Below are 17,713 nucleotides of genomic sequence, written 5' to 3'. Positions count from 1 at the left end.
AAATGAACCACTTTAGTTTTGAGTGCCTGGAGGCCTGGCAGCTTTGCATTTAACACTAAGAGTGTTGGGTTACTCTTTCCTAAAATAAAAATCACTGTGGTCATATTGGTTCACTGTTCAAGTTTGTATGATCAAACTGGATTTGTCTCCTTCAATTCCATTATTATACTCCCTGAATAGATATATTCTACACAAGAAGGAGGCTCTGGCTACCACATTAGCCTTTAAAAGTGTACGTGTAAAGTTGCAGAATAATATTAAATCTGACTTAGTTTGACAGGTTTAAAGGAAACAGATATTTATGAGATACCACAGTCCAGATCAGTGTTCCCCTATCCTGTACCAGATGGACCAATAGGGCCTAACTGAAGTGTAATTGGCAAAGTAAAGTGACAGACATATTGAGAGAATGGCAGCTTGTGGATGTTGCAGGACATAATGGTCTACGCAGATGTCGCCTCTGTCCTTTAAGAGAATCTAATGAGCAGCCGTGATTGCACGCTTGGCCAGAGTTGAGCAAAGGCCCGTGTGGTCTCACAAGCTGATGAGCTGAGATGTCTATAGGCAGCCGACAGTACTTGGCACAAGATGTTTCTCATTTTGGGAAAATGAAAAAACCTCAGTCACGTTTTCCTACTCGCATCATCCAGATGCCCTACCACAAGGGTAGTGGGGATACACATAGTTATGTGGCGTATTATTTGGTGTGTGTGGGCTCAGCATTAAGTGATGAACTTCAAACACATACACACTAACACACACTAGTTTTAGTTGGTGGTTTATCAGCAAAGCAACACTTTCTTCCAAGTGTAATTACCATTGTTTCTTTCTCTGACCCTTTATTTTCTTTCCCTGATCAAGCCACACATTTGAGGCTCAGTAGTTTTAGACAAAACATATTCTTGTGATATCATGCAGCACTTGAAAGACATAATTTAGGTTGGCCAAGTTTCCATCTTTCAACTAGACAATAGTTGCATAAAATAGGACAATGACATTGCAGTTTATTAGGATATAAGAAAAGGATATATAATACGATTTAACTATTAATAATTGCTTCATGAACAAACTACTAGGGCTGTATTGGCAAAGCTATCGCTGTCCAATATATATATATAAACACAGGGGATTATGATTCAATATATGTAATATTTTGTGATACTACTAAGCACTCTTGGGACACACCACCATATGCGTAAAATCTGAGAAAAATAAGTTTACTTTTGCGACCTCCTATTAAAGTATATGTACTGTATGTGTGTAACGCAACACAAAATGAACAACTGTCTGCCATACATTTTTACCAATAATTAATTCCTTTGCAAAAATGTAATATTGGAATACTAAATTATATCGGTATTTTCTGACACCCCTAAAAAATACCTCCCATCTGGTTCAACTGATTGTATTGGTCTTTTTAAACTATAGACATACTTTAAATAACAAAACCAAGGAAAACCAAGCACATCAACCCAAAAACTTAACATCAGTTTAACACACAATCACATCAAATGCAAAGGGATTTTCAGAGCGTGCACATCAAACATGCAGTCGGGTAACATCCCAGGATGTCATTGGGGAAACACTGAATACAGAACGAACAAACATCAGCAACAGAGGTCACTCAAGTGGTACTGCTCTAATCCTTAGGTATGTGATGAAAGACACTGAAAGAAACATCGTCAAAGTGTTTCAATGTATACAATTATTCCTCTTCAAGAAGTGTGCAGGTATATATATATAAATGCACTCTGACTTTACAGTGTAATAGTATGCAGATATCAGCCTTAAGCGAGTGTGTGTTCAAGCCTGATAGTGTTCGAGTCTCTAGGCCTGCTAGCTTTAAGTTGCTATCCCTTACAGAGGACATTCAAAAGTAGATGTCAGAGTTCAGCCAGGGTTGAAGCTAGTTTCCATGGCAACCCCTCTATTGAAGTCGATGCTAATGGAAACCATAGAGCCATAATGGAAACCACAGAGTCCCGATTGCAGTGGGCGCCAACAGTATGCAACACTTGTCATTATTGTATCAGCATAAGCAGGCTGAGTGCTGTCACTGGTGTATGCTACACTGCACAGAGTTATATAAGCAACACTACGAGAAACAGACATTTACTGTAGCATGGATCCAATGCGAGTCTCTCTCACTTCCAAATACCCTTAAAGGCCTGTTTCAAATGACAGCGGCCAGGCAGTGAGATTAAATAAGGGTTACATTCAAAATAGTTCGCAATGTGTAATGACCTCATTGTTTGTGAGCTCTGTAATCAGTCGGATACTTGTAATCTCCTAATCTCATTTCCATGATAGACTTTTTCTTTGTGCTGACAGCTGCTAAATAACTGAACCCCGATGGCAATCCTAAAGCCACATGACAAAGCAGTTCTGTCTATCTGTCAGGTCCTATCGTGTAAACACCAAAAGCATACATATCTAAATGATTATGCAAAGAGCCTTGTGGCACTCTTAGCCTGTGTGTTTGGTGAGTATCTTCTGATTGTTACCATATGTTTGCACTGTATGTCCAAGCTGAGAGAGAATTTGAAAGGGGTGCGGAAAGAGAAAATAAAGTGTGTGGGAGAAACTATCCTCAGCTTTGACAAGGGCTTCTCTCAACACCCATATGTGAGTCTGGGCTGAGGTCACTGGACAAACATAACATTTCATCAATCTTATCTCAATGACAGGCAAACATTAACGAACAAAGGCCTTTTTTCCAACTGCTGACTTGCTAGAATATGCCCCGCTGAATAGAGTGACTGGAACCAATCAGAGTAAGATTGAAGAAGAGAAACAGTAAGAAAGAAAAGTGCCATAAAAGAAAATGAGATGAGAAGAGAAGAAAGAAAAAGAAGAAGTCCACCCTCCCTGTTCTAGACACTTTTGGATGAAATATATCTGTTTGCTGAAATTAGTAAGGTTTGAGCCACAATGGGAGGAGAACCGTACTGGACAATAAGCCCTTTGGTGCAATGACCACAGTGTCAAACATATATCACAGTGCACTCGAACCTCTGCAGTGAGAGGCCAATTAGACATATGCATAAATTACAAAAGCTTTTGGAGACAAACTCCACCACCACACAAACACGAGAACCAGGCGAGCACAAATAACCAAGCAGGAAAAGCAAGCCAAAAGCAATTGAGAGCCTTCACTGGGAGCGAGGCTTCCAGCATTCAGGGTGTGGGAGCTGACTGAAGATCAGGGCCAGAGTCATGTCAAGCATTGATGATGCGATGGGATAGCGGTGACGGACAACAGGAAGAGGCTTTTTCATGGAGTTTTCAGAAATGAAAAAAGCCACATGACTGCAGGTCGTAGAGAACATGCCAGAAATTATGCAAATAAAGAAAATTATTTTACGGAAGAAGTGCAAAAACAAACTCCAGCAAAATGAAACAAGAGAATAAATAATATCCTGCAATGGCCATTGAGATTGATGATGCTTAAAAAGACCACCAATAATAATGCACTTGCAGATGTTTAAATGTTTCTATTTTCTTAAATCTTAAAAAAAATCCTTTGGAAGTGGATAGTAGGGGTTTCATGACTATCTTTTTCCAATTTGATGTATTGTATACTAAGTATTCACTATAGGCAAGACTGTTTCATGAATGAACAACACAGAGTGAGCCGATATATTACATAGAAGAACCACAGGTTAGTATATTCAAGGTCTAAAGTAGTCATGAAAGCTCTATTTTCCAAATTAAATGATAGTGCCACACAGGATGTGTCAAGGAGGAAAACGAAAGAAAATGAACAGCAGACAAATGAATTCAGGAGAGCTCTGAGTAAAGGAGAGATAGAGGAAGAGTTATAGAGCAAGGTAGAGAGAGAAAGAAGGAGACAGAGACAGATTACAAGAGACAGAATAAGGGGGCATGGACATGTGAGTCCTAATGGCCAAGGTCTCCAGTCACGCAGTGTGACTTAACGTTTTAAACTAACTTTACTGTTGTTCAAAAAATATATAATCCCCTGTAACTATAAACTTTGAGGGGGTGCACTTAAGTCACACAACCACACCTTGTCTGGATTTCAACTTACTTTCTGCCTCGTGTTGAGTTATAACTCCCTCCGTATTTCTTCCGATTAAGGATGAGAGCAGCAATTTCTGGCACGTAGCGAGCAAACATGGCCTACATGCATGGAACAGAAAAAAGAAAAAGGCATGCAGAGAGGGTTCTACCGCACACAGAAAAAACAGCAGAACCATCTGGAATACTTACTTTCTCCCATTAACCGCACTATAGGAACCACCATATTTCTTTCGGTTTCCTATTAACTCTATGATTTCAGGGACGTAGCTGGCAAACATGGCCTAAGGAGAAGATAAAAGAAAGAAGAAGAGACTAAAAAAGAGACTTTTACGCCGCAAGTTGGGTTGTGGGGAAACTGGTGAATTAATCCAGATTTCTGAAGGGGGTTGAATACTGCTTCGCTATTACAATTTAAGTTAAAAGCTCTCTTGCTTGTAGAGACTTGCTAAACTTTATTTACCAAATCCTGTTGTCGCTTTAAAAAAAATAGCCCCCATTTTAAAGGTAAATGTTTAGTAACAGGCTTGATTAGTTTGAATTTTGTCACAGCTTTTCAATAGTCAGTCTGTGATACCCAATACTTTTCTGAATAGCAGAGTGTTAAAGGGAGAATTTAAACCTATGTGCCATGTTTTGTCCAACAAACACAGATTATTTGGCAGGTCGATTTGAATAGGCCCACCTGATGGTCCACAGCTGCAAAACACATTAAGACTCATTTGTTGGGCTGGAAAATGAGCTGGATGCATTTTGCAAAGTTCCACAGCCAGTTATCCTAGCACAGGGCGGTGTTTACGTTTACCGACTAACAATGGGAGTCCTCACTAGCACTATGCTAACATCTACAATAAGAATCAAATAGTTGCCCTTTCCCTGTAAATACATACTTAACTCATGCTAGGAAACTGAATCTCTACATCAGCCGGAATAAGTCAAATGACGTGAGTTTAATATGATCCCTGGCTTTAAAAGATCTCCAGGCTGAAGTCATTATTTAGCCACCGCTGCTGATAGGGAGCAGGTTGAGGTACTATCCTAAAGACTTCCAGAGCTCTCAGCACTGAGAAAAACACACGACCTATCACCATGGCCACAGCACGGTACACATCCACACAGCTGCAGGTCATCAGTGCATCGCGAGAGCTGTCTAAATGCATAGCACAGTAACTGTGATTTAGTTAGATCCTCCATCTTCTAAGAGAAGGAAGAGGAGGCGGGGTCTACAGTATGCGTGTGTGAGTGCTTACAGGTGTGTACACCCATGAATGCTTATTGTTTTTAAGTTACTGCACTAGTTGTAATCCAATAGGATGCCAGATAAGAGGAAGGTGAGCGAGGGGGGGATTTTAAAGCTGCTGTTGCTATGGTAACAGTCAGGTTGGCCTAAGCCTCATCTCCCTGCCCCTGTGTTTGTTGGAATTTTGGGAAGAGACACAGGAGGAGGGGTGTCCTGATACCGCAACTGCTTTTAAGAGAACAGTAACAACATTATCAGACAAAAACATACACTCTTATCAAACAAATACAGGAGTGACACATAAGGGGAGGGACGTAGGAGCACATAGTACTGTAACTACAGTAGACGAGATACAGTAGGCTATACGAAGGATACAACTTTACTGTGACAAAACAAATTACATTTAAGGGTTCACGCAACATTGTTCTAACATTCTAACAGCACTGCTAAAGTATCATAACATACATCATATCATAAGTAATAACAAGTATTCCATAGAAATGTTTCATTAATATATAATGTTCATCATTCATCAACAGTTTTTGAACAGTCTAGTGACGGGGACAGGCAGGAGTTTGAAGGAGCAAAAGGGGGTAAAGGAGAAAGAAAAGCGTGATTTTACCAAACCACCCAGGATGAAGAAGACCATAAACAGGCGCCCCAAGGTGGTTTTTGCATAGACGTCCCCGTAGCCCACTGTAGACATCGTCACCATCAGCAAATAGACACATTCCCAATAGGAAAGTACTTGAGAATTCTGGAAGTTTTCCCAGGGATCCCCTGAGTTTTCAACCTAAAAGGTAGACAGGAAAGGGAGGGAATGATAATTAGACATGACTCTACGAACCACTCATTTTGTAAACAGTGTTTTGCACAGCAAACTCTTTAATCAAGTCTGATTAAATCCAGCTCCAAGAGTCACACAGTATATTTGTTATATATTGGGCAAAGGCTACCATCTAGTGGTCAAACAGTGTGATGCTTTACTGAGTCGTTGAGCAGAGTTACAAATACACATTGTATACCATAGAATCTTGAAAGAAGACACTACACACAATGTGTTGCTTTTATGATTATTTGCATGGTATGTTGCCTAAATGTGAAGTTTGACAATGGATAGTTACAGAAAACAGGGGGAGCGGGGGGACATACAATCAAAGTCAAACTAAACGTTTGGAAATTTGCAGTTCATTGAGTCTTAAATCACCAAGAAAACACATCTAATTATATTCCTAATACTTCTCATACTATATCTGTGTTATAAAAGTATTGTGGTACCTTCCACTCTTGAATTATTTACGCATGAATTGGTAGTTGTTTACCTTCAGACCGATGGCGATAATCAACCTTCCTTTATTTTGTACTTAATTCTTGGGATGCATCGATCAGCATCAGCACCTATACTTACCTTATCAAGCACAACGGGCTAACCCACATAACTACACTCCCCTCATCAAAGTCATTATAAAATATAATGATTCTACCATGAGTTATTTAGTCATTGCAAACAGTCTATAAAGTCTCAGTACCAAAGCCATTTCTAGCCATGTGTTACTTTACATAAAAATGAGCAAAGCCAATGATTCTGGTGAGGTGAACATATTTGTAATTTATTTGTGAAAACAGAGCACTGGCATTGGATCATTCCTAGCTATTGGCAGAAAACATTAACTATGTTCCTGGAAGGGATATTGAGGGACAACATGTGAATATCTCTAATAGCAAGATGTGAAAAAAGTAATCACAATATAATTTATTTAAATTCATTTTGAAATTGGCCAATTCTTAAACACGATATACTATAATATTTTGAAAAGGTCTCTATGTCATATAGTTGTTTAGCAAATGTTTAGTTACCTCCCTTACTGGCTCCCTAATAACTAAACCTCACATCTATCCCCTTACCAAATGTATGAATCCTGCCGCTGTGAGCCATGTGCTGATGAAGATGGAACACAGGTTTACCAGCTTGATGGAATTGCTGGGTAGAAGAGGAAGAAACACAAAACTCTCAAAAACGTCAGATCATAAGGACAGAAAAACAGAGATTCGTGAGCTAATTAAAGTAAGCTGTTGTGACTAAAAATAACCTACAGCCAGGACAGTTGAGATATTTGATCAAATTGATGAAGGATTAATGCTGGCATAAGCTCAATGAATTATAGAATGGGACAAAATGCTTAATACGGTATACTTCATACAGTGTGACAAAGTATCACAATACATGTATTTATTATTAACCTTAACAAATAATTATGATACTGCATGAAATATGCATGAGACATGTAGTTTAATACACACTTAAGTTCTGACTCAGACATACTGTATTCTGAAAAGGCCACATTATAAACAGTATTTAACGTTTCCGGGACTCACTGTTAAAAACATAATGTAGCTTCTGCTTCACAGTAAGGATACTAGGTGAATATGTTTCTTGTGAATGAATAAGGAAAGGTTTATTATTACCTTGTTTTCAAAATGTTCAAAAACTGAAGTATTTCCGAAAACTGTATCAATCGTAGTGCTCTTAGAAATCTTAAGCCTGTAAGAAAGAGAGAACGATATAGACACAAAGAGAGGAAGATTAGCACATGTAATGGATGCAATACAACTAATGATATTCTCACATTAGATTAATATTCATGTATCCATGAGTTGGTGTTTTGTAAAATAGTTCAATAACAGAAAAATGTGGCTATGAAGAAATAAACAGAAAGTATGGCTTAAATGTTTTTCTACACCACTTGCCAAATGTATTCAGTGAGACACAAGGAGATGACACAAGAAAGTCGAAACTTTATTCTAGATGATGTGTTGGAATTATTAATGCACATAAACAAGTTAGGAGGAACATCTTGTGGCCTAGTTTATATGAGCCTCCGTCGCATTCAAAAGCAGCTCGCTTAGGGATTATAGAACAATGCAACACCTGCCTCATTGTCCTTTTACATAACACGAATGATGCCATGTAATGTGTGTGTGTCGCATCTGTATCTAGTTTATGTGAAAAGAAGTGATCGATATTCCTCTACAATCAGTATACAACCTGCACATATAAATATAAAACAGTGGCCATACACCATATGCCAAATATCTTTCAAAGACCGTCCAGCTCCAAACAAGAAACAACTACATCATCTGGGTAAATAACTTATAGATACATTTTATGGACATCTCCAGATAATACATGTCTGTACACTGACACTTAAACCCTTACCCCAGTATGAGATGATGCGCATATAAGTCCGCACCAAATGATAGAATCCTGTCTGCCTTTCCTCCTGTTGACGATGACCCTGCCTCACCCTGTACCCCTTCTGATAAAGCTCGCCACCGGACTTCTTTCGCCTTCGAGTCTCTTTTATAACCCTCAAATCAGAATCACTGACGGTACGACGGAAGAGCAGCTTTGAAGAAATCATGTTTACACGATATCCCGTCAAAGGAAGTCCTTTTTCGTCTTGCCAAAACGGGTGTTAAAAATCCCCAAATATATTCTTTGCGTTCCAAAGCACCTTCAGAAAACAAAATCCAAAGATCCTTTCCCAGATTTAGCTTATTCCTAAAAAACCGAATATTTCCCGATTCAGCATCCCCAATATTAGACGACAGTTAAAAAGAGAACTTAAAAATAATGTGAAATTGATGGTCACTGCGGCAAACAAACAATCGAAAACCGACAGCTAGAATTGAATTGCTTGTTCAATCATATCAGCCTTGCCAGGGACTGTCCCTCCGGGAGCAACATTTCAGTTCCAATAGGTTCTTTTTTTCCTTTTTTTGTTAAAGTGCCTTTAATCCCCACAGCCCAAACAGATGTAACCTTCTAATGCCCATTTTTGGTATTTACCTTACCATTGTAAAGCTGTGTCTCCATCAACAGACAGCTGTGTCAAACCTATTTTCTAAATTTAAACCCTTCCAGGGATTATCAGGGATAAAAGGTCATACTAAAGTGATGCAGAACAAAAAATAATAATCCTGGCTTAAAATCTGACTGACCTGTCCTCAAAGGTACAAGGGCAAACAACTCTACAACAATTTGTTGATACTAAAATGTAATGGACAGTTCAAGGCTGGGTCATTTCAGACAATTCAACAACAACACACCTACTTCATGGTCATACAACGACACACAACATCTCTATACAACTTTTAATGTATTACTTTTAATGTGAATGCCTTTGAGGAGAGACTGTCCAAAAGCATAATCCACATTTGTAAAGATTGCCCTTTCTATTACTACAGTATCCCCCCCCCCACACTCTTTGTTTGGCCATTTGGAACACATCTAAACCCTTTAATCTTCCGACAAAACAATATGCTCTTTTGTTTGTATAAAGCATTCCCTGCCCTTAAGGTAAAACCTGCTTCTTCCACAACATCAGTAAAATGACAACAATAGTGTGTGTGTGTGTGTGTGTGTGTGTGTGTGTGTGTGTGTGTGTGTGTGTGTGTGTGTGTGTGTGTGTGTGTGTGTGTGTGTGTGTGTGTGTGTGTGTGTGTGTGTGTGTGTGTGTGTGTGTGTGTGTGTGTGTGTGTGTGTGTGTGTGTGTGTGTGTGTGTGTGTGTGTGTGTGTGTGTGTGTGTGTTAAAACTCAATTCTGCTCCCTTTAACACATGTTCATGTATGAGAAAATCCCTTTGCAACACATGCTAAAGTCCCTTGCACACACAGCTGGCCAGAGGCTCATTCAAAAAGGTTGTTCTGCTCTGTGCCCACTCTTAGTACATTGAGGCTGTGAGAGAACGGCCTGTCTGTCAAATGTCCAGCCTACTGGGACCGTTTATCAATCAGCACTCTCGGACAGTTGATCTGGATAACACTGACAGTCAACCCTGCCAGGACTAGATCATATCATGCTACACATGGCGCACACACAAGCATAATGCACACTGGGAGCTAGTTTAGCACGGGTTCTGTCTGGACAGTCATGCTGGAAAGACAGCATGTGTGTAATACATTAAAAACCAACAACAATTTATTGTAGCCTAAACTCAATGTATTGCAGTGCAATTGTACTATTGTGTAAGCAGCCTTGCTACAGAAAACATAAATTAGCTTCCCTCCTCTGAATGTACATGGAGGCTTCCTGCCAGTGACTAAAAGGCCATATGAGGCAGATGCACTCATGCCCATGTCAGGTGCCGTAAGCCTCTTTCAGCAGAAAAACACAAGCGTCAACCAACAGTATACTAAAGCACCACCAGGAGGCAGTAGCAGGTTACATTTAAAGCCATGCCTGAAGCTTCTACAGTTCTGTCTGTGCATCCTCAGAGCCAGAGCTCAACAACACTGAGGTTACTCCCATAAAAACTGAAAATAATACACATTCGAGACGAGAACGTGTTAATTCGGTTTGTAGATGCATCATTTAAAGAGCTACTGATGCCATGTATTGCCACAAATCGTTTTATTGGGGGAATAATCCAAACAGACATTACTGTTCCCTTGTTTTAATAACTTGGGAGTAAAGCCTGAATTTAACTAGCGAGATGAAAGAGTTGGGGCTCAGTAGCTAATTGAGCTACTTGCATAAAGCGCCATATGCTAATCCTAAACTAGCAGGACTCTTGAGAGCAATGCTCAGTTTAAGTATTTAAAGGAAATTAATTAACGTTGCAAGGAAGAACTCTCCATGCCCTCTTACATTATCCGCGGATCGCTCTGCTCCTCTTAATTAATGTCCAATTTGCAGAGGCAGAGAGAACATAACTTGAAATGCATAGAGCAGATACTTCTTCCTGTGCAGAGTGGGCAGGAACACTATCACACAGAACAGGGCAGAACCCCTGTTAGCGCTCTCTTTTCATTATGCACCTCCACTGGATCTCTAGCAGTGTTCTTATGCAGAACTGTAGCTGAAAGAGTGTAGCGAAAGGTACTGTAATCATGATGCATTACTCTGGCTTGCTTAGGTGTGTATTCCCCAGCAGTGAATGGAAAGAAAAGGTCAACTAATTCTTTGGGAAGAAGGAGCACAACAAAAGTTCCTAACAACCACCCTGGGCTAGTTTAACAAAGCCTGTTAAAGGACACAATATACACTTAGCTTAATGATAGTAGCACCAACTATGGATTATTGTATTGATTTTAAGGAGAACCATTATGACCCTGTCAAGCATTAAGACGTATGTAGAGGGCAATAGTCTTCAGGGAAGTAGCAATTACATTTATTTAACCATGAATATCAAAGGTTACCGTATGAAAGCAGATCAGGCATCGGTTGTGTTTATTTTCCTGTCACAACAGTGTACCGTGTGTGTCCTAATTTCCATATTAATACAGGACAGAAGCAGCTAATCATGATTCCTGTCCTGACTCCTTAGAGCCTGAATATTACCAGACACTTTCAGCACCCTATTAGTATTCTGGAAGCTATCGCCAGCGTGTTAGGTGCACCCCATATCACTGCAGAACTACCCACTCTTCATTTTTATAACTTAGGCTTTGCAACTCTGTCTGAAGCATTTAACATGGACAAGCACACCACCAGGAAACATACACCCAAGCCATGCCACAGGGAGTTCTGTTACCATGACACACTGTGGTTATATATGCCCAACACTGCAAAAATAAACATGCTCTAAGATTTGAAGGACATGCCACATGATATATTGTCATAGCTAAATAAATATTCGTCCAGATCATTCCCTGTTTGAAATAATAGTATTTTAATAGCTCTGGAATCTAGGGCATCTCTCAACAATATATACATTACAACTCACACTGCAGATGCACTGTATATAAAAGGCCTCTTAGCCTATATGAACCCCACGGTGCAGGATATTTAATAATCATAGGTAATTATTCAATGCAGAATGTGGGGCAGCAGCCAGACCATGATTTCAAAGTCTTTCAGCATCCTTTATCAACACCAACGGCTTTCTGGGGATGAGCCGAGGACACCTTACATCATGAATACCAGAAACCACATTACTTGACTTGTCCATACTTTATTCAGAACACAGCTTGTTCTCTGTGAAATGCATGGGCCACAGGGAGCCTCTTAAGAAACCTTCATCATCTCAAAGATTAGATTTAAAAGACAAAAATAACAGCATACACATTAGGATGAAAGGTAGACTGCATATTCATGACAGCATAGTCTATATCATGGATTCTATACATAATTAAAGTTGACTTGGGTGTTATTTTAATAGTTTCTGTCAGATTTAATAATATTTGGTTGCTAACCAAACTTGGATGTTGACTGCTCCCAATATAAATAATCTGCTGAAAATTCCCAGAATTGATTGATTTGTCATTTGCTCAAAGTAATGCATTCAAAATACTGTAACCCAAAACCTAATTAACCAAAAATGATTAAATAAAACACTGATCTTACATCTGAGTAGTTTAAATCAGTGGACATTTGACTATTTGCTTGACATAATCTAAAACAATGAATTGATTAATAAAATTATTGGTATCAGATTGTTAATTTAAATCTCACTAAATCTAAAATAACCAAAGTTAATAGGATTAGTAATAATTATTCTGTTCAATTAAAACATGTGTGCACATAACCATGGTAAGCATGGTTGTTACACCAGGAAATATGTAGACACTGGTTTAAACCTGTATGATCTAATAATTGCTCATGGTTCTTGAAAAAGACATATTTTCAAGGCTACAGTATACAGTTCTTCTATCCAAGACATTTGAATTATTGCTAGTTATCAGTGTAGGCCTTTTTTACAGTAGATATTTTTGAAATGGCATAGCAAGAAAAGCTCAGGTGTGATGCCTCTGTGTTATTTAAGGGTGTATCAAGTATTTACAACACCAGGACCCTGTGATGTGTTACAGAAGGAAAGAAAGTTTGGGCAAAAAAATAAATACAAATAAACAGAAATGCCTCAAATATGTCTTTCTGAGGTTAATTTGTATACAGTATCAGTTTGTATCTGTATTGGTCTGCCTTTTAGCAAATATTTCTTTGCACTGAGAACCTTAAATAATGTCACTGTAATTGAATACAGTTGCCTCTCATTCTGAACTAACAGTGTTGCGCTCAGATAAACATTGGATTAGCATTCACCTAAGTTATAAATAAAGTAAAGCAACCATGTATAAAAATGACATGGTTTCAAAAGAAGAGTGAACCTGAAGAAGAATACAGCTAAAAATAAACTCTTTTCACTGCAGTGTAATTTAGGCCACAACACTCTGAACGCACTGAGAAAAGTAGGTCGTTATGTAATGCAGGTTAGGGTGTTTTCCAACCTGCTCATGCAAGAGTGTGTGCATGTGTGTGTACGGGAATAACACAAACTGTTGTGTTGGCATCTTTTTGGGTGATTGTGAATTAGCCCATTAGATGGTAGTTACGGACTGCAGTGAGGAATTTCAGGTGCACCGCCTCAACACTGCAATTATGAAGGAGTCGAATGCGCGCACATACACAGACACACATACACAGACACACATACACACACACAAAACCACAGTGTGTTTGTGAGTCACTCTCACTCCCATTGGCCAATCCACTCTGCTGTGTCTGTGTTTCCTGAAACATCAGAGGAACCCAGCCCTGTCACTTTCAATGATCAGGGAAAGTTGACTGCAGCCCTGAGCGAGAGGGCCTCAGAGACACACTCCCAGTAATGGGGAGACAGAAGGAGGACTAGGAGGCAGAGGGAGAGACACAGAGTGATACAAGGAGGGGTGACATGTGAAGATAGAGGGCAACATAATAAACGGGGAGTGTTTGGACGGAGGCGTTGCGAAAGACAATTGAAAATGGTGAAAGAAATCAAGAAACACAAGGGTATACATCACATACAAGAAAAAGTGGATTAATAACACATAGGTACAGCGGGAAATATATACAGACTTACCGAGCCAGCTTCTGTTCAAGTAGACAGAAACAAACACGGGAGGAACAGTAAAGAAGTCTACCACTGAGTTGACCTCCAGCCAGAACCATAGTTTATCATTGGCCGCTATAAACTGTGAAAAGAAAGAGAGATGGCAAAGAAAATGATAAATGAATTATAATGTTATGCAAAACAGTAACTCTCCTCCACAGCCCACCATAAAACTGCATGCTGACATATTGTATAGAATGACAAAAGCTTCACCCCACTTGCTGAGTCATGCGAATGGTTGGTGGGGTAAGCTGCTTATGAGTTTATTTATTCATTCATTCAGGATGGCAGGCTTGCGTTGCACAACTGGAATGCTGCTCTGGCATGACAGACATGCCATAGCAACATTATGACAACAGAGTTTAAAATAAAGGCATCCTGTGTGCGTATTTAGAAAGTTGGGTCTGCTTGTTGGTTGTCTCCGTAAAGATGTTGTGTTTATATTTATTATCTTTTACAAAAATATATATAGAAAAGATAAATATGAATACATTAAATATACTGTGATTGGAGTGGAAAATAAGAAGCATTAAATATATTTTTGTAAGATTCTGTGTATTCTGCTGCATGTAAAACAATGCCTGCCTGCCTGCATGGCTGTGCTTATTGTTTGTGCCAGCTTGTTAAACAGTATGCCTGTTAATGTGTACTGTGCATGCACAACTTACGCGCAGTCCAAAGTAAAGTAGGAAGAAGACATTGAAGGCCATATCGATCTGTAACGTGAAATCTTTCCAGAAATTCTGGCAGGATTCTATCGGACTAGAAAACAAAGAGAAAGAAGATGAGGAGGAAAAACACACATTATTACAAGGTTCATGAACTGACACTGTAAAAAAAAAAAAGTATTTTCTTACTTTATTCGTTATTTACAATGAGCTTTGCATAGCAGTATGACTAGGTAACATGGTGGATTCAATATCACATCATTACAATTATAGTATACTATATATATATTATATGCAAAATGAATATTCTACTGTATTCCACATTTTGTTCGTTTTTTAATCAGTTACTTTGGAATGATCAATTTGCCAACATAATTTGTTGCAACAATAAGATATTATCACAATTATCACAATACAATCCCACCAAGAGGCGATGTCCTTGCTCCTCAGTTCAGGATAATCATAGATTTATGTTTTTAAGAGGTGCATATACTGTATGTCCTGATCTCTCTTTGCTCGCCTTTTCTCCGTTCAGCTCACAGGACTGATAAGTAAGCGCTCTCTGGTAACAAAAGCCTATCTGAAGCTGTCAAGGTCAAATGGTGCTGACCAATGCTTGCCATTTAAACTGGCTCGACCCAATCCTTTTCCCGTAGTGTATATATTTTCACATTAACTGTAAAACCTTTGGCTGTTAATGTAAAAAGAATAGATACAAATATGTGATATAAAACCCCAATGACTTTCCATAGTGTTATTACATCCTGCAATTCCTCCTAGTGGGTCACATACAAAGACAAATGTATATGTAGATTCAACCATATAGATACAACTCAAATAGGCAGTTGCTTTGATGTGACAGTACAATCCAGAAGCATAAATAAATCAGCATCTGTAAAAAAAACTAATAAATCCAGCAGATATTCTCTTTGATGACGGAGACTTCCACAAATAAAACATGCTGCATATCTCTCTCTATTTAATGGTGTGCAATAGCATGCTTGGTGTTGCTCAAAAAGGCAGAAGATGATATATGAGTCGTAATCTTTCTGGCGTGTCACGTAATCCATCTTCATGTTTATGTGCATGCTTCTTGTGGTGATTAACCATTAGCTCGTGGGTGCTCTCTACAAAAGCAATAACAGGCTGTGTGCCCAGGCTATTTGTCACTTGTTCGTGGCTATAGCATGTTGCTCCTGCGTAATGAGGAAATCCCACAGCGGAAAATATGAATATGCATCATGATACGGCTGGCTATAGGCGACTTTTGGGAATGTATAGACTGGCAAGGGAACACACACACGGCCTTTACGAGAGTTTACAGTTACAAGTCTCATATGTTCACATTCAAACATTAAAGTATATGTTTGTACTGTATGCATGGAGCCCACAGGGGCACAGGATGAGATCGAGAGCAGAGATAACTGAAAAATCTGCAAACCTCCAGAGAAGAGTGAAGCTTAATCATCTTCCAGTTAACATCAAACATTTTATCTCACTGCATGTGAGATAATATCTCACACATGCATTATAATGGATGACTGAGTACAAACATGCCAAAGAGGACGTATTGCTCCAAGAGGATGATCCAACTTCTAATCTAGCAGGGTAGGCCCCCTAAGTGTGTGGTCTGTCTGGAACATATCCTAAGGACTGATGTGACTTTTACCATGATGGCTCATGGCCAAGATGATTAGTCTGATTTATGCAGCAATTGTTTAAAACTAAAGTGACTTTGTTTGGTTAAAAGGCATCTTCTCATAATGCTATCAGATTATAGACGGAGGTTTATTCGTTGTTGACCGCTTGGAGGAGTTAACATTGATCTGGCCTAAATAATCAATTAACAAAATCCCACCGGCATCTCCATGTGTGTCTTTTTTAGGCAACAATTATGATAGCTAAAACAATCCTGTCATGAATCACACTTACAACCTAAACAGACACAATTATTCCTCATGTCCATCCACGCACTACCCAATGAAGCTCATGTCACCTCACTCGCAAAAATGGATCTGAAACCACAACCTAAGATAACCTTAGAGACCTTTGTGCAAGAGAGTGCCCACACATACATGCTAATAATACACTTACGTGCACATACACTCACAGATGGTGCACGCTGAAGACACCATTTGGAGTGGTCACTGGCGTGTCCCCTCGGGCCCAGCTCTGGCCTAATTCTGTTTAACGGCTCATCTACAGTCACATGACCCAAAGCATTCTCCGTAACACACGGAGGGAGCATGGCGGCACACAGAACGGCTGAGTGGTACATTGAATTCGTCTCGATTTGAGCATTGTAAGGCAGAACAAAGGCTTCACTCTAAGAGCTTTAATTTAGTCAATTTTACATTCATTATTCCAAAGTAAAACTATCATTAACTGAAGTAGTGGGAAGATGCATCAGGCAGACCTATGGTTTTTCTCTTAGGCTCGGAGGCACAATAGGAAATTAAGAGTGCATCAGTGCAGGCTGGGAGAGGCTGTGTAATTGTGGAGCTGCTGAATGTGTTTTGAATAACACCACAAAAATAAACTTCCCAAATGACAATGCAGACTGAAAAGCACAACACATTAATGCAGTAGTTGCTATACAGTATATGGCAAGTCATAATGGATGAATACTTCTTAAACACAAATATGCATACAGGGTAGTAAATAGATGGAGCAAGAGAAAAGCAAATAGATATAATTAAATGTGTTGTTTGAGCAGAGATGTGACTCATCAACTAACACACACAGCTTAACAGTGAGCCATCCTTTTTCTGCTAACATTAAAGCAATATTTCCAAATCATTTGTTTAATCTCATCTAATTTGAATGGATAAATAGTTGTAAATAACGTGTAACAAGGTGTTTCTTGGGAATTATTACTCTCACGCTCATC

At 39.1% G+C, this 17,713-nt stretch overlaps 1 protein-coding gene across 6 annotated transcripts in view; it reads right to left on the bottom strand.

The window, feature by feature from the left end:
• The window catches only part of LOC117459588 (calcium-activated potassium channel subunit alpha-1a), a 136,243-nt gene that overhangs the window by 47,700 nt on the left and 70,830 nt on the right, over positions 1 to 17,713 (bottom strand). For all 6 annotated transcript variants that reach the window (XM_034100502.1, XM_034100503.1, XM_034100504.1 and 3 more), the window contains exons 4-9: positions 14,824 to 14,917; positions 14,126 to 14,237; positions 7,748 to 7,823; positions 7,187 to 7,262; positions 5,904 to 6,074; positions 4,234 to 4,325 (exon numbers count right to left, since the gene is read on the bottom strand). In XM_034100502.1, the coding sequence (XP_033956393.1) occupies positions 4,234 to 4,325; positions 5,904 to 6,074; positions 7,187 to 7,262; positions 7,748 to 7,823; positions 14,126 to 14,237; positions 14,824 to 14,917 (621 nt within the window). The remainder of the gene's footprint in view (positions 1 to 4,233; positions 4,326 to 5,903; positions 6,075 to 7,186; positions 7,263 to 7,747; positions 7,824 to 14,125; positions 14,238 to 14,823; positions 14,918 to 17,713) is intronic.

This window comes from Pseudochaenichthys georgianus, chromosome 15 (genome assembly GCF_902827115.2).
Source record: "Pseudochaenichthys georgianus chromosome 15, fPseGeo1.2, whole genome shotgun sequence".
NCBI classification, from domain to species: domain Eukaryota; kingdom Metazoa; phylum Chordata; class Actinopteri; order Perciformes; family Channichthyidae; genus Pseudochaenichthys; species Pseudochaenichthys georgianus.
This window is presented reverse-complemented; position numbering and strand designations above follow the sequence as displayed.